Source organism: Chelon labrosus, assembly GCF_963514085.1.
Source record: "Chelon labrosus genome assembly, chromosome: 21".
In the NCBI taxonomy this organism is placed as follows: Eukaryota; Metazoa; Chordata; class Actinopteri; order Mugiliformes; family Mugilidae; genus Chelon; species Chelon labrosus.
Genome location: NC_140354.1, coordinates 19,481,349 through 19,504,150, shown reverse-complemented (window position 1 = coordinate 19,504,150; position 22,802 = coordinate 19,481,349). Strand labels below are relative to the sequence as shown.

The window sequence follows — 22,802 nt, the reverse complement described above, 5'->3', positions numbered from 1 at the left end:
TATAAGCGGCCAATCCCCGACAACCATTATCCTTTTTGGTCCCAAACGGTTTCCGTAGCGGTAGCTAAAAAAATCTTCACACTTGCGCACGCGCTGTTGGACACTGAAAGAGAAAATGGCAGACGTCTCTTTAGATGAAGTTATACGACGGCGCGGTATTAACCTCAAAGCTCAAGCTAAAAGGTATTTAAACGCTTACTCCACTGGTGAACGATTGATTATCGAGGTCTTAGAACCTTTTATTAACATTTAATGGCTAGAACTGAGACTTGCTGGTAGCTAGGTGGCTAGCGCAAGCTAACACTAGCTCAACACGGCTAGCAGCGATTGCATTCAAAACACCGAGCTGAGCAGCTGCCGTTAACTGTAGGCCTTAAGCGCATGGAGTCATTTATAGAAAATTATGAAAATATAGGTTAATTAGTAAACACGCTTGCAACTATATTCTAAGTTGCCGTACTGTTAAATCTTAAAAAATTCAGTCCGTTGAGACCGTGTTGTTTATAGCGTCGCTCGCTAGGCTTAGCTAGCAAGCTAATGTTTAGGGCAGCAATGCTTTTTGTTTCATTTCTGGGAAACAAGTAGTTGGTGGAAGCAGTTGGGTTGAAGTAAACTGCCAAACCATTATTTAACATAGAGAGGTAATTATATTTAAAGTTAGTCAACCTTTGAATGCAGTTGCTCTGTATTGTGGAGGAAAATACAATTAGATAAACGACAAAGTAATTACATCATTTTAATCTCCCTAGTAACAATGACCACTTAATATGCTACTGGGAGTTTTTTTTTTTTTTTTTATAAGTGAAGAATTGAGCAATTTCTCTCTAATTATAATATATGATATAAAACTTTTAAAATTAATGAAACTTGTTTGTGTTTTTTTTTTGTCAGACCCATGTTTGGACGGGGAGCAGGAGGAGTTGGCAAAAGTTTTGATGCGCGCCAGAAGATCGGTGTTAATGATGTAAGACAGCGGCTTGGAGGAGGAGGAGGAGGAACAGGTACGGGCCCTCGGTGTTCCTCAGTAATCTAACTGATCTGTGAGCGGTGCGAATTTGGGGGAGTGAAATTATCTTTCTTCCCCTTAAAACCTCTCTTCTCATCTCTCTCTCCAGGTTTTCAAGTAAAAGACGCCAGAGAAAAACTGGTCCAGAAAGATGCCCGCTTCAAAATCCGCGGCAGGGGAGGAGCGGGTGGCGTGCAGGATGCCCGCCAGATGATCAACTCCCGCAAACAGGGGCAGGGGCAGGGGCAGTTCACCGTCCCCGCACAGACCGTACAGAAGACGGCGGCGACGCACCAGCTACAGAGCCAGAAACTCGTGCCGCAGATACAGATACACACCAGCAACGATCTCGCCGGAGTAAACACGAGGCAGTTTGGCCCCGGTGTGCAAGGACTGAACGCGAGGGGCGGCGTGACGCCACAGCCGAGCAATAATGTGAGGATGATGGATGCTCGGGATAGGCTGAGCCTCAAGAGGAGCATCGGAGGGACTCAGACACAGGGTGCTGCTACACCTCCTCTAAAAATAACTAAGACCATCCAGGTGAGTTTTAATGAGTTAGATCAGCTGAAGAGCTTGCACACATACTTTGCTCTGTAATATATGGCCCTTCTTTTTACAGCAACGTCCTGTTGGGATGTCTAGTGGCATACGTGCGGCTCCGCAGGTACAGCTGATTTTCTTTATGATGTGTTTCCATTGTTTGTTGGCTAACGCTGTAAAACATGGTGCTGAATAGATTCTACTCTTTTCCACAGCCCGTTTTAAATGAGCACGATGGTACCCCCAGTAAACAACTAAAGATAACCACTGCACACAGTATGCTGCAGTCACGGGTAAGATTAGCTTCATGTCAGCTGGCCTGAGTGCAGAGGTGGAGGGTACGTGTTCCCTCATTGAATTAAACTCTTCCTTTCCGTATCTTCATTCCAAAAAGTCTGGTGCAGTCGGCTCTGCGTTCTCCATGTCGATCCCAATCACCAAGGTGGTTAAAAACGACGCCTACACAGCCCCGCGGCCTCCTGTCCCCGTGGCTCCCACCCGGCCCAACGCCAGCACGGCCGCCGCCGCCCGCTCCTCGGCCGCGACCTTACAGCCGGTCTCCAGGACTCTTCAGCAGGGCGCAGCTCAGACCAGCACCACAGCCCCTACTCCGCCTCAGGTAAACACTGCAGCTTGCAGCTCTTGCTTAAGTGACATTAAGCTACACACCTGTACAAACGGTTTTACGTCAGTCATTTTCATTACATTTCATATTTCTTTTTCCAGCCTGCTTTCAGCCCTTTGGAGGGGACGAAAATAACGGTGAACAACTTGCACCCCCGGGTCACAGAGGAAGACATAGTGGTGAGCAAAGTCCACTATTCGCCTTTAAGCTTTTTGGATTGTTGAAATTCAACGACGTGCCGAGTTCTGCTGTGCCACGGTGACTCAGTCGGGGTGTGTTTTGTCCTCCAGGAACTGTTCTGCGTGTGCGGTGCCTTGAAGCGAGCACGGCTGGTGAAGGTGGGCGTAGCTGAAGTGGTGTTTGTCCGCAAAGAGGACGCCGTGAGCGCGTACAGGAAGTACAACAACCGCTGCTTGGACGGTGAGTGCTGGCAGCAAGGACGCACGCTTCACACGGGTTCTGCTTTGTATGCAGGTTGACGACTGCTGTGGAAATTATACGTTTTCTGGTTAGAATCGTTGCTTAGGGGCTTAACGATACACAAAAATCACGGTTCGATACGTACCTGTAACCAAGCAGGAGGCGTTAACAACGAGGGAGGTTCTTGAAGCTCCTGTTTATCACTACCAGTAGGCATGAAACACGCGGGCTGCACGTGTAGCTGCAGGCGGAAAATAAACACACACAGCTTCCTTTCCGGGAACTCACCCATGCACGGCCCTGTACCGAGCCGGTTCAATACAAATACACGTATCGTTACACCCCTATCGTTGCTGTGTTATTGTTTTTTGTTTAACTGAAGCACCCAGGTATTTGTTCTCCATAGCTTGTTGTTTTTATGCACCTGCCCTCATTTCTTCTTCTCGTCTACTCCTAGGTCAACCCATGAAGTGTAACCTTCACATTCAGGGAAATGTCATCACGTCTGATCAGCCTATTCTACTGTAAGTGAGCACACGAGCCTTCCTTTCTTCCATTTAAATTCATCTGTAGACTAATCTGTTTTCTGTGCATGTTTTCTGTGTGTGTTGCAGCTAAAATGTTTAGTAAAAGAACCATTTGTCAAGGACCTAAAACGTTCCTTCAGATTTGTTTCCACTGTTGATTTGTAAAACCGTGATGGCTGCGTTTATGAATCATTTTGCACGCCGCTATCCAGCTACTTGCTTCAAACGCAGGTTATGCAGAAGCTTATACAACGATAATGTCTCTTAAAGCACCAACACTGCGACAAAGATGAGCACAAGTGAGACTTAAACCGTGCTCACGTTAATCGTGATTCACCGCTTTGAAAGGCAAGCGCCATTGTGTTAGCGCTTGAAAAAGGGCAAGCACTCGAAATGCTAGACTTTAATTAAAGAGACTTGTTTAACCTGTACATAGAGCTGAGGAAAATTTGTGGCTGCAATATATATGATTCAATACCTAGGCAGTCTGAAATGTTAAGCTCTGTAAACCTCACCCCAAAATTCCTGGGCTATATTTGGAGCAAGGGCAGTCAGTGTTTCCTTTTAATGCATATATTATGGTGGAGCGCTGCAATCTCAATCTCATAACTAACCAGAGATAGTCTCACAGGTTTCAGTTAAACTAAGAGCCTTGTCATGGTGAAACTTATCGTCAGTTGAGTCTGAGTCGGACGGATTCAAATCAGTGGCCATCAAATCTCGTAGAGTCTCTTATTGTAGTTTTCATCATATGGGGTACACCTCCATACACCGCCACTGACGCGAGCCCCAAGCCCCATGCCAGTGGGGAACACTGGGGGTGAAAGATCCTGGAGAGCTACCATAGGTTCCTAATCCCCGCGGAAAGTTCCTGTGGTGGAAACGCAGCTTTCACATTGAAGTGTGAAACAATCTGTTCCATTCAGCTGCCTTAAATAGGCAGGTACTGGTGATTAGATCTGAGAAGAAGTTTTTTTATTGTTATCGACCAGTGAAAAACAAACAAAATACAGTTTAGCAGCTCTTTGGTTCGGAAGCAATAAAAATAGAAACTATAGCAGCTATACCCTATACAATATATATACAGCAGGCTTAGACAGACTTTATTTGTCATTTAGATTTACATCAAAATGAAATTTCAGACAGGCACAGTGGCGAGGTGGTGAGCACTGGTGCCTCACAGAGAGAAGGTCCAGGGTTCTAATCCATGGGCCGACTGGTTCCTTTCTGTGTGGAGTTTGCATGTTCTCCCTGTGTCTGCGTGGGTTCTCCCCAGGTTTTCCAGCTTCCTCCCACCATCCAAAGACATGCTGGTTAGGTTCATTGGTGATTCTAGATTGGTCGTAGGTGTGAGTGTCTCTCTGTGTTAGCCCTGTGATGGACTGGAGGCCTGTCTCGCCCGACGACAGCTGGGATAGTCTCCAGCAGACCCCCGTGACCCTTCACAGGAACAAGCGGTTACAGAAGATGAACGAATGAATGAAGTTTCAGTGCAGTGGCTCAGAGCACAGCAGGAATACTGACAGTAACAGTATATACAAAAAATAGAATAAATACACATATAAAGTTTAATTACAGGATAATATTTCACGGCAATACGGCACAGAGGTCCTTAGTAGAGCAGTCCTGTGTGTGTGGGTGAGGAGGGGGGAAATATTATGAGTTGAGCAGTCTTGCGGCTGTTCTGCTCCGTAGGCTGTGGGACCTCCTTCCAGAGGACAGCAGGGAGAACAGTCCATGGTGGGGGTGGGAGGGGTGTGAGGTGATGTTTTGAGCCCTTGTCAGACGGGGCTCAAAAAGCAGTCATTAGCACACAGATGAATGTAACTGGAAACCAGAGGAGCCCGGGCCGCTACAACCACTCGCGCCGCCATCTTGCTCGAGTTTAGCGTCTCTTAACTGTTATTGCCAGCGTCTGTTGATGTAAGTTCCTTTGTGGTCTTGATAACTTGTGATGACTCTTTCATTTCTGGCCTCCCACAGGAGACTCAGCGACACACCGGGCACAGGCGGCGGGACGAAGAAGGACGGCCTGCCCCCCTCTCTGTCTCGCCCCGCCGGCCAGCGAGCCTCCTCTCAGCCCACTCCCGAAGTGGACCCCCAGACCATCCTCAAGGCCCTGTTCAAGTCCACGGCGCAGTCCAGCTCCACCACCGAGCCCCCCAACTCGCAGGCCACCGCCTTCCGCATCAAGATATAAGTCCAGTCCGTTCGTAGTGCCGCATTCTCAGTGTTAACGTTAAAAAAAGAAAAAGAAAAAAGATTTCCACCTTGACAGCAGACGACCCACCTTCTGTCACGCAACAGATTTTTACACATTTGGTATACATGACTACTGTGGACTCATAGGTTTGGTTTTGTGGTATCAAATGTCATCTGTTTGTTTCTGAAACGGACCAGTGGAAGGAAGGATCATAATCCAGTGAAGGGCATGAGGGGGAGGGACGAATCAGACTGGATGTTCAGGATTTTTTTTTTTTTTTTAATTTAATGGCAGTCCATTTAGATGTGTTGAGTTTTTGTTTTTTTATCTCTACTCTCCAAAAAAAACGAGGAAAACAAATCTAAAATCTCCAGTTAACAGTTAACAGGTGTTGTTATTATTAGAGAGCTGCTAAAGACGCTGGTATGTACATTTTGTGTTGCCAGTACCTCTTTTTGTTTTGGTTGTTGTGGACAAGACCATAGGACTTAAATAGAAAAGAGACGACACTACACAGCAGAGGCGGCACCGGCAGACTCTCGCAGCATCTCAACCCGAGTTCACCCCCAGAACATGTGAGCCAAAATAAGCTTGTAAATCATGGACAGAACCGTAAACCCCCAGCTGAACCAGTTATCACACCGTCACATTATGTTTAGTTTTCTTTGGTTTTACTGTTCTCGTGGGAAGTCGTGTGCTCCGTTTGTGACCAGTTTTATTCGGTTGTCTAGTTTCGGAGCAGTGTACGCTCTTTACTGTTCTTACTAGTTCACGTACGACTTCTGTTGATGGACTGTACATTACTTTCTGTTGCTTTCATGGCATGTCGGCCGCTAGGAGGCGAGCCGTGAGGTCTGTCTGTCTGTGAGATGTTGCCATTAAACATTTAGCTTTGTAGATGTCGTCTGAGACTCGTCTTTTCCCGTCCAAGTGATGATTTGTTTGGATATTTGCCCAACACAGCATTCAGGCTTTCTAATCTAGGGTAAGGAGCTCGGACATACACTCGCAGAGGGGTTTCGGGCACGTCCCACTGGAAGGAGACCTCGGGGCCGACCCAGGACACGATGGAGGGATCATATCTCTCGTCTGGCCTTGGAACGCCTGGGGATTCCTCCGGAGCAGCTGGTGGAAGTGAGAGGACTTCCCTGCTGAGGCCGCTGCCCCCGTGACCCGGATAAGCGGAAGAAGACGAGACAATTGCAATTAAAAATTATATGAAAATCTGTTTCTGGAGCATCCCATTTTATATATTTATATACATAAGTTCTGGTATTATTTCCTTTGGTGAACTTTTAACCACCTATCCATAAATCCATGCATATACTGTGTTTCAGTCTCTTTTTAAATAATCATGGAAGAACCAATAAACAATAATGATTTAAAATTTAAACTATAATTTTTGCTTATCCTGAAGCTTTATCCAGTTTTCTCATCTTGAATATGGGACATTTTATTAAGTCCTCATGGACGAATGATTGTGTTTTATAAAAGTATTAATTCTGGATCATTTTTACATTCCAAATTTTTAAATATATTAAGGTGAAGTCTTGTTGTTTATGTATTTCATAATAAGTTTCGTAAATAAAAGCTATTTAAAGCTAAAAAAAAATGCGACGAAACATTCACAATACAAATATAATAATTTTATTTCCATGTTCGCTTCATTTATATATATTTATTTTTATAAAATGCGTCTGATTATACTAATTTAGGGCAAATATTTATGTCAATAACACCAACGCGTGCTCTTCGTTCGAGAGAAACAACATTTTAGTTGTACTTCCGGGTTGGTTTGGAGTCGGCCAATCAACACGTAGGAGATAAACTACTTCCGGTTTCTTTAGAGCAACACCAAAATGGCGCCGTCCAAGAAGAAACACGCCACAAGCCACCCCTGTATTATTCCTGGAGGATTTGCGGGTATTTATTAATGAATTTAAGAATATTATTTTCTTCTTTTTGGTATAATATCACGTTATTATCTGACAGTCATTTGAAGCGGTTCAGGTGTTTAAATATATATGTATATCGCTACGTACTCCTCTTTTAGCCTGCTACTAATTACAGATTCTGTCTTTCTTCGCAGTGTTGTCTTTACAGTTTAGTCCCGACAGTGTTGCTCGACACTCGCTCTACGTGAAAGAGCACAAAGTCCGAGCGGAGAAGAGCTCAGGCAGACCGCTGGACCGGACTCTATTTGTGCTCAACATCCCTCCATACTGCTCAGAGGTACAGGTTATAGTCTCATCACCTGCCAGTTCATTAGGTACACTAGTGAAAACATTGTATTATAACAGTGCTGCAGTAAATCCTATCATCTAGGAGGTTGTGATATTCAGCATCAGTTTAAAATAACAGACAGAGCTGTTGATTCGTCTTTGTTTTCATTGTTGAGGTTGTGGTTTGTAGTAATGTTGAATTGTGTTGTTGACACATGTTCCTGTTATTTTGACATTTAGTTTTTTATACCAGTGGGCTAGATTAAATAGACACTCTTAAATGTTTATCCAGTTTAACAGCACCACAAACTATATCCTCCAAAATGATCATCCAGTTCGCATGTGGCAAACATACGGCCCGTGGGCCAAAAGAGGCCCGCCAGAAGGTCTAATCTGGCCGCAGCTTGAATTTGCAAAGTGCAAAGTGAATATAACTGTTAGCCCATATTTATCCACTATTTAAGTAAGAGGAATTTCATTTTTTAAGGATAGTTTATTAAATGTAAACATTCTCCTAATTTACTTGTTCTTCTTTGCTCTAAAACAAATGGAAAAAATCTGGAGTTGTCGTTATTTATAGATTATTATGCTGTTATCTTACTGGTCCCGCCCGCTTGAGATCAAATTGGTCTGTATGTGGCCCCCTGAACTAAAATGAGTTCGACACCCCCTGATCCAGTTGAATCACTACCTCTCTGACTGTTTCAATATAAACCGAACATTATAAATATATAATTTACTGCAGGACTGTTGTGTTAGAGTGCATTTGTTTTCAGTAGTGTACCTAATGTACTGGCCAGTGGGTGTAATCTCAATAAAGCCTATACTTCAGGGTCCTATACCCTAACCCTTCATCATCCAATTGAATTACCACCTTTCTGATGCTATTTCAACATAAACTGAACATTATAACAGTCATGAAGGAGGATTTGGTGCAGGACTGTTGTATTAGTTTTCACCTAATGAACTGCATAAAATAATTTGGGAGTTTTATAGTAACCGTTGCAGACTGTTATTCGTCTCTGTGTAGGTTGTTGTCAGAGAGCTGTTCTCACAGTTTGGCGAAGTTCAGTCGGTGGAGCTGAGAGATCACCCGGGTTCCTCGCAGGAGTCTGGACCCAGACTGTCCAAGTTCTTCAGACCAGCTGAAAAACAGGTCGGCATACATCGCTGCTTTTCTTTTCCTTCCTGTTTCTTTCTTTACGTGCGATATATTTTCTTACCAGCTGCATCTCTCATCCATCTCCATCAGGGTTTCAAAGTCGGCTACGTTGTGTTCAGAAACTCCTCCAGTTTACCAGCAGTTAAATCCCACCCGCATGACGTTCCTCTGGTGGTCAGCACGGAGCAGCGTCCAGTGAAAACAGGAGTACAGAGTGAGTTTTATTTTATATCTCGGGTGTTTTGGGTTCCTTTGTACGACCTTCTTAAATATTTCAACGTCATCCAAACCTTTAAATCACCAGTTTGACACATACATGTTATGTTTTGTGGTGTGTTGTCTCTGCCAGAATGGATTCAGCAGTACACAGAGTCTTTCATTCAGCCAGAAAAACTACAGCAAATGGTCGACTCTTTTATGGAAGACTACGACAAGCGTAAACAGCAGGTAAGAGTGGAAGCATTTCTCAGTTTGTACATCTTTGAATCTAAAGTCAGGCTCTCTGTATCAGCTGTGTGCTCAGCCAACAAGAGGCATTTGAGACTCAACATACTCCGGTATTAACTTAAGTCACAACGACAGTAAATGCAAATATTTTTCTCAAATCTTGCTCTGATGGAGCTTTGAGGCTGAACCATAGACTGTATATAAATATGGACTACACGTACCCACTTCCTTGCATTGGTCAAAACTGATGCCATTTTCCCGGGGATATGGTCGCCGCCATCTTGTGAGTTTGGAGCCAGAGTCTGCGCAGTAGAGTCCGAGAGTGGAGCCGCGATATTGATGCTCCACCCACACTTCCTCCAGACTCAATCGTGTTTTTGTTTAATGCTACACTCTGCTCGACCTCCACCAGTTACAAGGAAATTTCGGATTATACACTGTACTTATCTTTAGTTTATTTTTTAACAACTCTCAGTCTCACGGGATCTTTACGTAGTGGTTGGCATGGCAACTGGTAGTCACCATTATGTCACATCCTGTTTCTATAGCTAAAAAAAGACACTTGATCATGCATCAACATTATATTAACTACCTAAAATGACAGAAACTGTACTTGAAAAAAAATTATTTGACCTGTATTTTAGCGTTTTAGTTTGGCCCAAGCCCCGCCCACTAACATGGAAGGGGGTGGAGCTTATGGCCTATACTGCAGCCAGCCACCAGGGGGAGCTCTACTTGCTTTGGCTTCACTTTAGAGGAGCTGTTCCACCGTCTGTCTTTGTCCGTTTCTGCTCAAGGAGGTTTGTTTCCTTTAGCCATTCTCACCGTTGCTGAATTAATCACGTGTCAAAAACGAGACGTTATTTTAAAGTGACACCAGTTAAATATGAAGTGAGGCACAGCTGCGCCTACTGTCAGATGAAGCATAACAGCGTTCATCACAACTTGGATGTTCACTTCTGTATTCACAAAATGATTTTCCAGCTGCGCCTCTGCTTGTAGCTTGATCCTCGAGACATCCATCAGGACAGGAGGACGGAGGAGACGAGGCGGCACAAAGTGGCTGGAAAAAAAAATGATTAGAGGCCTTGGGCCACCTGAGTTCATCCTGGTTTTATTTATTTATTTTTGGCAACAGGAAGAAGAGCGGCAGAAAGAGGAGGCCGGGCAGCAGCAAGAAGACGAAGAGGGCTGGGTGAAAGTCACCAGAGGACATAAAGGCGCCAAGGCCCGCCCCCACAGCGAGGCGGCCAATCAGAGGGCTCTGCAGAAAGAGATTAGGAAGAAGAAGAGGAAGGAGCTCATGAACTTCTACACCTGGCAGCACAGGAACACGCAGAAAGAACGTAAGTTATCGGATATTACCTAAACTAGTCCATGGAGAAAAACAATATATATTCTGATTTGAGCCTGTGAGCTATATATATTTTTATTTTGTTTTTCAGATATTGCTGAACTAAGGAAAAAGTTTGAAGAGGATAAACAGAGAATAGCTCTACTGAGGGCGCAGAGAAAGTTCAGACCATACTGAGTCTACATTTATGTTTGTTTGTTTTAGTTACGCCACAAACCTGAGGATTTATGTGAATAAACTATTATCCTAATTGAGTTTTCCTGATTATTTAACTACCTGCAAGACACTGAATATGTTTGAAACGATTGCCGTGGACGAAGAGAGTCACATTCAGTACAGAAATCATTAACAATGAAGTCTTAACATCTAGTGGGGATAAAGCACATTTAATGTACGTTACATTTGTGATTCATGGAGGCCGTTTGCTGCACGTCTGTCTTCGGACACCTCGACCGTAAGATGAAGATCAGGATCAACAGCAGGGCAGCAGAGACTCCAGAGAGAATATACACAGTCACCTGAAACACTGAGGAAGAGGAAGATATATCACTAGTAGCCATTCTCGTGATGAGCACATATTTTTTTTTAGCTGGACTCACTCGTGCTCTGCCTCCAACACGGGCCGTCCTCCGGTTCCGTGTTATTCTGGAACATCTTCAGCGGTCCTAAAGAGACCAGCTGCGCCCAGTGGGACTCGGATGCGACCTCTCTTCTCTGCCTCTCGCCCTCGGACGCTGCAGAGGGAGAGCGCGCCGATTAAAAAAAAAAAAAAGGGAAAGGCGCGGGGAGCGTGTGCGATGTGAGATTGTACCGTGATGCGCTCACAAATGAGGGTGCAACGCTGAGCACAGTCAACGTCGTCGGTGCAGATTTCCACCCAGCAGTAGAAGTAGATCTGAGAGAGAGAGAGAGAGAGAGAGAGAGAGATCGTGGAAATGCACCCTGTATTAGTTAAAGATGCTCACTTGTCAAAACATTAGGTACAGTAGAATGAATGCATTCTAATATGAGTCCTGCATAAAATGTTCAATTTAATGTTATTTAGCCTAGCCCACTGACTAAAATGGGATTGCCAAATTAATAGGAACATGCACAATACAGTTCAGTAGCACTACAGACATGAAAAGTTGAATTTCTCAGTTATTTTAAATAAAAGCTCACGTCAAAAAGCTGAGATTTAGCGCAGGACCGTCATATTAAGAGTTCATTTTCACTAGTGTACCTAATTTACTGGCCAATGAGCTTATGTCAACATGATGGCCTTACTTCCTCCACACTCGGATGACCGGTGTCGGGGCTCAAGAAGGCGAAGGTCTTGACATCAAACCTCCTGGCTTGTGAGTGGGCGCTGGTCTTCCCCTGGTCGTCCACGGGGACAGAGCTTCTCATGTCATCCAGAGGGTTGGGACATCTGTGTAGGGGTGGGGTGGGGGGAGAGAAGGACGATTCCTGCTGCTCAGTGACATTCGAGCATCGCTTTACGATAACAACCGTCGACCCTTACCCGTCGTAGAGGAGCGTCCACACCGAGTGTCGAGACACGGGGTAGGCAAAGCAGTCTCGCACGCGCAGGGAAAGCGAGGGGTCCGGGGACGGCCGCGCGAGGGAAATCTCCACGTTCGCGGCTTCACCGAGCGGTAGCGTGAGAGGAAGCTGATCCTCGGGAATGAAGGATGTAAAAGACGAATCTGGGTGAAGGAATAATCACAAATCAGTCCCTTTTACGCTCATAAAACATTTACGTTTTCATACCTGTGGCTATCTTCATCTGCACTTTAATGGTTCCCTGTGCAACCACAGGTGGAGGATCGGTGACTGCAAACCAGGACTTCAAATCTGCGGCTCGTTTTAGATCCGACGCCTCGAATTCACACTGGACCTGGAGACTAAAAATGAAACACTTGGCAAAATATCTGTGGCTGTCGATTCTGCGAGAGACGAGAACAAACCTGAATGGGGAGTGTTTGTTTGCACTCTCGGCGTGCAGCTCCTCCACGTCCACCTCGTAGATCAACATATCTCCGTCTGCCTGAGATCCGTGCAGAGAAAAATATCAGGCGACGCTTTTACGCAAATGGAATCAAAGCCAGGATAAGCCGAATCACCTTCATCTTTGCGCCACAGTCAGCTACTCCTATCTTGAAGACGGCCATGTCTGGGGTCGTGACGGCAGGGAAACAGTGAGGCTGGTCCTTGATTATGAGGCTGCCAGGATCGATGGGCGGCTGCGTGTCCGTGGCGTGTACCGTGAAGACAAAGTGTCCGTCCAGAGAGCAGGCTGGACGGAGTGACGACAAATCTTACATCAGGGACAAGAGCAGTGTGCATTAACACCTTCCCTGAATGCTACCCTTACCATTGAGCTTGTAGAAGCAGGTCAACTCCTGAGGGTCAAAGCAGCACCCAAGTTTGTTGCAGGCATCGCTGGAGATGCTTTCGTCTCCACAATCTACTCGTAGATCTCTTTCTGTGTCACAGTTTCCGGGTAATGCTGGAGCAGAAGAAGAAGAAGTAATGTTTTATTGTCCTAAACTAGCATGTGAAGACCAGAGGCATCATTCCAAACAATCAACCAGACAAAAGATGCCGCTCTACTCACGTGTCGGGACCGAGCCGGACTTGCTGCTGCGCCTCTTTATCAGGGGACAGCTGATGTTTACCCTGATCCACCGATCCTCTCCCCTCAGCTGGACCTGCAGAGGGACCACCACTTTGCCGCCCTGAGGATCAGTCACGATACACACATGAGGATGCTCTGTGCTCTTCTTCTGCATTTGCGTCCTTCTGAATTTTATTTTGCAGGCTGATCCAGTAAAGGAGGCACAGCTGCATGCATGCTGAATTTGGAGCTGCAGAACTTTTACTTGCATAAAATTTAACCCGTTTTCTACCAAATAAATAATGATTGAATATTGAATCTGCTTGATTATGATCTAGATATGATATCAATCAGGCTGCAAGACAAGAATGGAGCTGGAAAGTTTGATGTATGTACAGTAAGTGTCACTGATGTGGAGATTTCTGACTCAGTGTAAGAAAGAAAAACAACCTTTTTATTATATTTCCATGCAATTTCAAATAGTGCACATCCTAATGACACTTTTCTTGTTGATTGCATAAAATGAGACGGTTATTTTCTTCTGCAATTTCCCGTTTGAACAAGCAAATTAGGAAATATCACATTGAACGTGCAGCGGTTTGCACAAATGTTAAATTAAATGCGCAATAAAGTAAAATGAATGAGTCCTTTTCTTTCTACTAAACTCACAGAAGACATGTTGTAGAAGTAAAATCTCAGTGTCTCCCTACAAAATTCACAAATTTGATTAATCTTATTTGCTTTACCTCAATGTGAGCATAGCAGCCGTCGTATCTGCTGAAAAACGAGAGGCTCCTGTTCTCCCTTCTGCTCATCCTCACCCCACATGACCCCTCAGACTGAGGCACAGGGGTCGCAGCTCCTGTCCAGTCTCAAGAAACACACGATATTAATGAACGCGGTGCAAATGCAGAGTCCGTTTTTAACATAATCTCCAAGAGGTTAAAGCGACCTCACCTCTTACGTGCACGTTGTGTTTGACCCGCGGACCGAACACGGCTCTGATGCCCCGGGTGGAGCAGGTGACCGCGGGCACGGCGAGCTGTGACCTCCGCTTCTGCGTGCACAAACACCGCTGAGCCACGGAGGTGAAAAGCAAAGCGATGAAACAAAGTTTTGCACAATAATAACAATAACAATAATAATTCATCTTCTTATAATTTGGCTAATTTTGACTCCAGAAATATCCGCTTTTCTTTTTCTCTCCCAAAGACACGTGGAACTGATCACGTGACACCTCTTAATTAGTGTTAATTAGTCTGAAGCTTGTGTGAAGCCTCGGTCCTGTAATAAAATAAGAAGCGTCCACCTGTGCGCACTGGGAGGCTGATTTTTAAAAGCGGGACAGAATGGGCTGCTAATTAATAAAAAGGTCATCGTTTAAATAATAAATAGGATGCAGGGGGCACGCGGGGCTCTGTGTATCCTCGAGGATGTATTAAATGAAGTCGTTGCGTAACTCAAAAAGCCCTGCCACCCCCAGTCTCCCCATGGCGATGCTTGCACCCATATTACATAAGCGATCTTAAAGCTTTATTCATGGCAGCGTCTGTTCATCCTGTCAGGTTGTCTTGTTATAAATGTGTTTAACATGGAAAATGCGCGACTTGTTTTTATTTGGAGATAATTTTATGAGCTGTTTGTTATTATATTTACCAATATACATATTATTCTGCACGGATTTGACTCGATTCTTGATTCTAATCTCACAGAATATTACTTTTAACTAAATTAGCTTCCTGTTGCTTTCAAATTATATGTTAAATAATGTTTTTAAGGGACATGAAGCAGCTGTTATCATCAGCTTTTATGCTAATGTTTTGATTCACTGTCACATGGTTGATCACGAGCTGTCACGTGGTCTCGACGTAACGCGTCTGACGTTTCCGGGGTCTCCGCCAGTCAGCCTTTAGCATTAGCCACGGGCAGCAGGGGAGCTGAAGACACCTCTTAAAACATGGCTCTGAATCGGAATCATTCCCAAAACGGCGGAGTTTTGATAAACAACGGAGAAACGTAAGTGTATTGTTCCGCGTCCGTGCCGGTAATTTGATTTGCTAGCTAGCTAGCTAGCTGTCGCCTCTAATTTAGGCTTGTTTACGTTCTAGTTTCCAGTGCGTAGTCAACGCGCAGTTAGCTTCCCGCTAGCTTGCCGGGCTAGCATACCTGACACGTATGTTTTTTTTAGTTATTTATCCGTTTTCGCTTTTTGGGAGTGGTTTAACTTTTTTTATTCACTGTTTTTCTAAAAATATAAAACGATAACAAAGGCCGCTGCAGTTTATAGCCCCCTCTAAATGTGGTTTACAAGATGGCTAACCTGTAACGTTAGCCCGACTGTGACAAAAACAGGAAGTGGTTTCGCTTCAGTGTTGTTTTTAGAACTATGTCACTGTGTCACGTCACTGATATGACACATTATAAAATAATGTATTATGCTAAGTATGTGTTACTAAATACAATACAATACAAAACAAAAAGTATGAGTAATATTCTGTAGCATAGCAGCTAACATATGTTATAAAGATGCTAACGGTTTGTATACTTTTGTATATATTTTTGTATATTTCCATTTATACTTTTGTAGATCTTATATATACATTCTATCTCATTATACTTTATTTTTTTACCCTTTTTGCTGACTAATTCCTCTGTGTCTCCGTGTAATGCTGCTACCTGATACCAAATTTCCCACAGGATAAATAAAGCATGTATTTATCTATCTACTTTTGTTTTCAGCGTTGTAAGGGAGTGCAAGAATGTGGAGCTATCATTCAGCGACGTCTCCTGCAAGACGGATCTGCTGAGGGGGACTAAGAAGGGCACCATTTACCTCACACCGTACAGGGTACAGCTCAAATGACATAAAATACATCTAACGTGCTTTTTACTGCTGCGGTCTGTTTGGATGTGAACTTCATATTTATGTGTCTCCCGTTGTCGTCTCCGCCTTAGATGGTGTTTGTGTCCAGTAACACTAAGGATTGCATGGGTTCGGCCATGTTCCCCTATTACCTGATGAAAGGCTGCAGCATTGAGCAACCGGTCTTTGGAGCCAACTACATTAAGGGGACGGTGTCGGCTGAACCTGGTGGTAGGTGGAGAGGATTTAATCTCACATCTGTGATGTGGACAGTTTGGAATATTTGTTTTGTAACAGTTAACTGAGGGTGTGTTTTTTTTTTTTTTTTTTTAAATCAGGTGGCTGGGAGGGTCAGGCCCATTTTAAGATGTCGTTCACCAGTGGAGGAGCCATTGAGGTGGGACAGCAGCTCTTCAAACTGGCCACAAATGGTTTGTATGCTGTCAATGTTAAATACTTCTTAAAACAAGTGTAAATACATCTGAGATTAAAGGTCAAACTTTAAAGAGGCTGATAAATATATTGAGATCTGTTCAGGATGAAAAGGATCAAAGATTGAAATCAAAGTCCGCCTCATTTAATCGCCTTCTGTTATTGTAGCTTCCCGGGCTGCTCCAGCTCAGAATGGTGCTCCCTCTTACGGCTACCCCTCACCTGGTGTGATGAACGGCTACGGGCCGGCTGCACAGGGTCCTCCACCCGCGTATCCTTTCCCATCCACTCCCCAGCAGAACGGATACTACCACGGGCCGCCTCCTCCCGCTGCCGCCAACATGGGTTACCCCTATCCAACAGCGGCTGCAGGTACAGAATTCAGTCGTTTAAGAAAAAACTGTTTGCTAAAATGTTTCTGCAGATTTCTCTCCCTTTCTTTTTCTTTCACTTTCTCATTTGTTAAGTGTATTGCCAGACAAAGACAGTATATATCCTAAAGGGTGTACAGACTTTGGTTTTTTATTTAAAATTTAAATATGCTGAACGACACATTTATGCAGCACCCTTTTTTATGCACCTTTCCCGTTCATCTTTCTCCATGTCAGCATTTCGCCTTTACTCCTTTTTATCTGCTGTTTAATAAAAATGTCCAAACAGACTGTAACCTCTTTTGACCTTGAATCCACATCTCTCTCTTTCTCTCTCCTCTTTTTTTTTTTTTTTTTCTGTCGGCCATCTGTGTTCCAGGAATGTACCCAGCTGGTTTTGACTACATGGCCCCACCTCCTCCGTACCCTGGGCCACCCCAGAATTGGGCTGCACCCCCCCAGAACTGGACCGCAGCAGCGGCACCACCACCACCACCTGCAGGTCTGTTAGTCTCGCGCTCTCTATTTTTCCTCTCTTGTGTCACTGCACCCGTCAGATCTGATCTGTCTGCCTCAAAAATGAGTCACGCCACCCAAAAAAAAAAAAAAGAGGGTGCGGATGTCTCCTTCGCTGCACGTCAAAATGACAAAGGATAGACGAGCCTCCCTCCCGTGCCATACCTCGGTTTTATTTTCCCGTCTCACCCTGAAAATGCTTTAAGCTTGGCGCTAAAATGTCAGTTTGGCATATCTCTATGTTGGGGAGAGTTGGACTGCCACTTGTGCTGAATATGACTTAATGCTGTGGAGCTTAGCAGCTGTAGCAGCTGTTCCTGAATGTGTTCTGCGGCCACTACTGTCCGTCTTTACCTCCCTGTCTTTGTGTGTACAGGTAACGCCAAGGCGGCTGAAGCAGCAGGCAGCGCGTATTATAATCCCAGCAATCCACACAATGTCTACATGCCCATGGTAAGCTTCTTTGAGTGTCTTTCCCTCAGCTGCAGCATTAACACGGACGCTAGCGTTCCAATAATAACGGGAATTATAGCCCAATCAGAATAAAAATACCTCATACAACCACCTCAATCAGAAGAGACTGAAGGAATTTTGAAATCAGATTGAGGTGGTGTAAATGAGGGACGCAAGGACACGTCAACGCAGTGAGTCACGATGATTGTGTAAATGGTTAGATTTGCGTTGCATACGTTGATTCGTTGCAATGTTTCTCACGTAATGAGGCCACCGTGGAAAATTCTGCTAACCACAGAAACAAAGACCTACCTGCTTTCTGTTCCTAAAAAAAAAAACAAGAACAGTGTCAGTATTTGGACTTAGTTTTGTTTTGACTGTTGGTTGGTGCTCACAGCCTGGCAGTCGTGTCCTCATCAGTTGTGTTTCAGATACAAACTGGACAAAGACTCTTTGGAGCACACACGGCTGTTATTGCAACGCTGCTTTCCAGCACTTTGTTTCTGCACATATAGACCTACGACCTATAAAACTAAACCACGTAGACTTTCATTAAGCCCCATCTGGCCCCTTTAGATCTACACTGAATATATGTTAACCGTTGTGATGAAAGTTGGATTTTGAAATGTTTCTTCATTCATCTAAAAGTACTTTTTAAACCTTTTTTTTGAAAGTTTAATGATAGAAGCTAGTATTATTATCTGGTGGTAACTTTGCTCAGAAAACAACCTTTTGATTGTCTGGAAAATATCAGCTCCTAACAACCGTGTAAGCACTTGATCTGCTGGTTTCTCTCTGGTTGGAATAAATCCATTCTCTCTGAGCGTGTTTGTCCTGTGTTGGGTAAACATCAGGTGATGAGTTTCCAGGAAGGACAAGAAACACGGTGGTTGCAAAACAACCACTTGTTCAAACAAGTGTTTAAGAAGGAAGTCGACAGAAACTTCGGAAGTTTTTCAAAAAGATGAACCAACTAAAGTCGATGTGGGCAGCAATGTTGAAAACCTAGCTCCATCTTGGTCGCCTCCTTCTATTTAATCAATTCAGTGTTGTCAAAAAATCTTCTTCTGTTACATTTCTGACAGTGGCGAGGTGGACATGTTCCACCTAGGCCTTCAGTGACCTCCAACCTTATTCAAAACACCTCTTAATATCCACACCAGCGCCACATATGTCAAATCCAGCAGAAGCATCAATGTCGACCCAATAAAATGGCAAAAATACACATAACATATGTAAATATAATTTATTTTACTCACCAGAACTTAAGGAACACTTTAGAGTTGTCCTCGGAGCCTGTCAACCAAGGGTAGCGCTCATAGTTGCTGACCTGAAAGTTTTCCCGGCTTAGGTTGGCTAGCTAGCTCCAGGATTGGGCGGACTTTCCTCACAATATCCAGTTTTTCCTGGAAAGTCCTCCGTGAAAATGGCTTTCTAAGAAGACCTCCATCCAAATCAATAGCGTCTCCTCCTTCGCCGTCGTGAGTTCAAAAAATAGCTCGCAACAGATGAACATGAACCGCTAGCTAGGCTTAAATGAAGCGGCTCTCTGACGCTGACGCTAGCGTAGGCCACAAAGAAGGCCTAAGAACACCAACTTGAAATGTAACTGGTTAAAGGAATAGCGTCATTACAGTGTGATTCAATGTGTTTCAAGCTTCAGCCGTCTGCAGTTTTAACTGTGAAGGCCCTGACGGATTTGTTTGACTCCCGTTTGACGCCAGAAGCACCTCAGTTCAGAGACAGACAAGCCATAAAATGAAAAGAAGAGGCTATTGGGAATAATTTAATAAGATTAATTTGAAAAGGCCAGCAGTGAAGGTTTTGCTGGCCCTGACGGCCCACGACTCATTTCTGTCATATTTGATGCTCCGTAGCCAAACCACTTTGTTTTGAGTCATATAAACACACATATCTCAATAGATTATTTAGCCTCCATGTAAACAATTATGTTAAAATCTCTATTAAGCTGAAGAGATATTGTCCAAAGTCTTACTCGTGTTGACTTTTCCTTTCTTGTCTTTTACTTCCGTGCAGGAGCGGCCTCCACCATACGCACCCTATCCAAACTCTCCCGACAAGAAAAGCAACTGAGGCTCATCCAGCACCACTTCCACGACACTCCTCTGGTTCCTTCCTCTCTATCCTTAATATATTCTAAAGTAAGGAGTAACATTGATGGATTGCCTACACTAATGTAGAATACAGAAAAGCAGACGCAAGGCGGGAGAAGGCTCAAAGATGTCAGTGATATTTTGGGTACTGGAACAGAACAATCGCACCATTTAAAAAGCTGTTTATCCCTGTTACGTAAAGTCATTTAAAACATTCGACTTTTTCTAAAATCTCATTATTAGCATTATCAGTGATGGGCTTCATTTGTATTCTGTGTGAATCTTTAGCACATAACTAGGGACACCTTTACTGTTCCTCAATGAGAGCTGAAAGAAGAAGGAGGAAATACAGAGAATGTATTTTTTAAGACAGGTTTATTACCAAAACATTTTGTAGCAATTTATTGATTGCAGTTCCTAATAGTTATTAACAACTCCTCCTATAAACAGTTTAGTATTTTTGCAGTATCATTGCAAGTACAGTGTGTGTTTTCCTATATGGGTTATTAGTTGTTTTTCATAGACGTGATTTCAGTACAATATCAAGGCAATGATTCCTTCATCCATGACTAATGTGAAGTATTACTTCTTAATATTCATTTCACACTTATAATTTAATAACTCTATTGATGCTTGGTTATATAAAAAAAAAGAAAGGATCTGTGTGATGTTTAAAAAGAAAGAAGAGAGATCAGGAAGATAAAGTCTATGTATGTGCAATATTTCAACCTCACCTAATAAGGTTGACCAGCTGAATGACCCCTGCTAGCTTCTATTGTATTCATGTATGCAAAGCCCAGCTGAAACCGGAACTCCTTCAGTAATTACTCTCGTGTGGGGTTACAGAGTTGATTTATTGGAGGCCTATCTGCGTTTTGTTTTGTTTTTCTCCTCCTTTTTTTTTTTTTTTTTTTCCTGCTGTCGAAACTTCCCGACGCAAACCATTTATTCCAGATTTAAGGAGGTCTGAGGCGCCTAAAGGTTGTTTAATTGCGTCCCCATCTCGAACGGCCAACGGACGAGTTTCGAAGTTTGCCTACAGCTGCGGTGGATTTGAAGGGGGATCGGGGGATCGGGGGATGGGCGATGGGGTGATGGGGGGAGGGGTGGGATAAGTTTGCGCGATTGAATTAAATGTCTGTATATTAATAGCTCTTTTGCAGTTCTTATTTCTTTCACTGAAATTTGTCGATTAAAATCTAATAAATGTGTCATTTATTAAAAGTTGAAACTGGTTTTGTCCTCATCAGTTTTAAATGATATGCCGTTTTAATGTGTTTACATAATCCGCCAGCTTTAATTCGGATTCAAGCTTTTCCTAATTTTTGACTTGTAACAAATCCAGACATAAGACAAGAAGAACTAGCCACACTCTTAACTGAATATTATTTTTATTATATTATGAAACACTGTCAATATACTGTATGCACTCTTATTACTTAAAACCACACTGTACAGGTGTAACGCAGATTCAAAAGTAAATAAATATGGCGTTGGCATGCACTAAAACACAACACATAAGACTGACCCACGAATCACCACAAAGATCCTAACGACACCAGTAACTAGCGGGTTGGGTCACGGTCACGGCTGTCCACCCACTGATTCTTTAAGACTAGTTCTACTTTATGGCTCAACTCCTGATTCTTTCCAGTTCCTTGCTCAGGAAAAGGAAGTGTGCTTTTTACTACTAACATATATCTAATGTTAAGTCTATACATTTCTCTGTAGTCGTCACTAGATTGTAAACTAGGCTAAAGATGTGCAAAGCCTCACTGTGTGTTCTTTAAGGAGCTCTACGGGGGATTTTACGCGCCTCCAAGGACAAACATTTAAATCTAATATGAATGAAAAGATTCATTTGCATTTAAATGCAGGTTAATGTCGGATTATTAAACCTAGTGTTACAGCCATGCCAGAAAAATATCAACAGATCTGTATCATGTTATAAAGGAAACTTCTTTTGTTAAGATTTTCATATTAATATGATTTACAAAACTTTTCTTTTATGTCAATATACTACTAACGCGTTAACATGAGATCCTTCATATTATAACGAGATCAACTGTGAACGTTAGAATGGGAGAACATTAAAATGTGGCGAATTTCATGTTTGAATGTGTTAAATAACATATTGAACAAGAAAAGTTTCTTGTTATGACCAAATGTAAATGGTAGAAAAATTAAGTAAGTGTGGTTTGCAGTTCCTTAAACGGCCACTAGATGCTGGCGCCAAAAGTGAGTCAATCCCCATAGTAGCTTGGCGTAGCAGTGCCATTTGGATTTTATTCTGTGGCGTGAAAAAAAATGACCTCTGCATGCCATTGGATAGTCCTGCAACCAATCAGAACCATTTAGCTGTAAACAAACTAAACTCCATCTCTTCATAAAGACAGCCCAAAGGATTTGATTGGTCCATCAGATCTTTGCTGGAGCATAACCGGAGACTACAGACCAACTTTCCGCGACAAAAAAACGTGTGATTGGGAAAGTTTGTCAGGTTTCCAGGCCATCTCCATAGACCTCCATATTAAAATGCCAAACTTTACACCATAAATAAGACTGATTAAGTCATATCAAGGCTTAAAGTTATGAATAACTGTCACCCACCAGCCTTAGCTCCTTTCGCACATGTTAGATTTTAGGTGAAGTAAATGGACTACCAAGATGGCGACTGCCACAAACACCACACCGAGCTTCAAAACCACTCCTTAGCCATCATCTGGACTGAAAACAATATAATGCAGAAAACACAAAAGTATGTTGTTATGATCTGTTCTTATTTTTCTGGCGTGGCAGTAATACCTTTATGAGCTTAAATTAGGGATCAAATCTAGGAAGTTTGGTCTTGAAAGGACAGAATGCTACTCCACTGATTCTTAATTTCGTCCCGTTGCTTGAACACCTACGTATCTTGAGTTAATTAAGGTTGAAATGAGACTTCA

At 43.4% G+C, this 22,802-nt stretch overlaps 4 protein-coding genes across 6 annotated transcripts; 3 read left to right on the top strand and 1 right to left on the bottom strand.

Moving 5' to 3' along the window:
- The first annotated feature begins 109 nt into the window (after nt 1-109).
- Nucleotides 110-6,221, top strand: poldip3 (polymerase (DNA-directed), delta interacting protein 3). Its single transcript, XM_084571378.1, has 10 exons — nt 110-183; nt 892-1,001; nt 1,116-1,549; nt 1,629-1,673; nt 1,765-1,842; nt 1,944-2,168; nt 2,276-2,353; nt 2,465-2,594; nt 3,052-3,118; nt 5,105-6,221. The coding sequence occupies exons 1-10, from the start codon at nt 116-118 to the stop codon at nt 5,319-5,321; spliced, it is 1,452 nt and encodes a 483-aa protein (XP_084427504.1). The 5' UTR covers nt 110-115; the 3' UTR covers nt 5,322-6,221.
- An 861-nt stretch (nt 6,222-7,082) lies between these two features.
- On the top strand, nt 7,083-10,753 carry rrp7a (ribosomal RNA processing 7 homolog A). Its single transcript, XM_084571260.1, has 7 exons — nt 7,083-7,247; nt 7,414-7,556; nt 8,577-8,702; nt 8,799-8,922; nt 9,058-9,155; nt 10,294-10,501; nt 10,601-10,753. The coding sequence occupies exons 1-7, from the start codon at nt 7,184-7,186 to the stop codon at nt 10,684-10,686; spliced, it is 849 nt and encodes a 282-aa protein (XP_084427386.1). The 5' UTR covers nt 7,083-7,183; the 3' UTR covers nt 10,687-10,753.
- Nucleotides 9,211-14,319, bottom strand: LOC311507056 (zona pellucida sperm-binding protein 4-like). Of its 3 annotated transcripts, none has more exons than XM_084571258.1 (13): nt 14,066-14,316; nt 13,855-13,979; nt 13,109-13,229; nt 12,866-13,000; nt 12,615-12,787; nt 12,459-12,538; nt 12,262-12,395; nt 12,014-12,197; nt 11,776-11,920; nt 11,335-11,404; nt 11,109-11,243; nt 10,910-11,035; nt 9,211-10,218 (listed from the first exon to the last, which is right to left on the bottom strand). In XM_084571258.1, the coding sequence occupies exons 1-13, from the start codon at nt 14,256-14,258 to the stop codon at nt 10,178-10,180; spliced, it is 1,662 nt and encodes a 553-aa protein (XP_084427384.1). In that variant the 5' UTR covers nt 14,259-14,316; the 3' UTR covers nt 9,211-10,177. The 3 variants fall into 3 exon arrangements, 2 of the variants coding, with proteins under 2 accessions (XP_084427384.1, XP_084427385.1); XM_084571259.1 differs by lacking the exon at nt 9,211-10,218 and adding an exon at nt 10,304-10,419 and having other exon boundaries at nt 14,066-14,315; XR_014699710.1 differs by lacking the exon at nt 9,211-10,218 and having other exon boundaries at nt 11,321-11,404; nt 14,066-14,319.
- Nucleotides 14,320-14,985: 666 nt separating this feature from the next.
- On the top strand, nt 14,986-20,923 carry wbp2nl (WBP2 N-terminal like). The gene is made up of 8 exons (XM_084570983.1): nt 14,986-15,124; nt 15,848-15,956; nt 16,064-16,202; nt 16,310-16,402; nt 16,572-16,775; nt 17,154-17,276; nt 17,667-17,743; nt 19,781-20,923. The coding sequence occupies exons 1-8, from the start codon at nt 15,066-15,068 to the stop codon at nt 19,835-19,837; spliced, it is 861 nt and encodes a 286-aa protein (XP_084427109.1). The 5' UTR covers nt 14,986-15,065; the 3' UTR covers nt 19,838-20,923.
- Nucleotides 20,924-22,802: the final 1,879 nt, after the last annotated feature.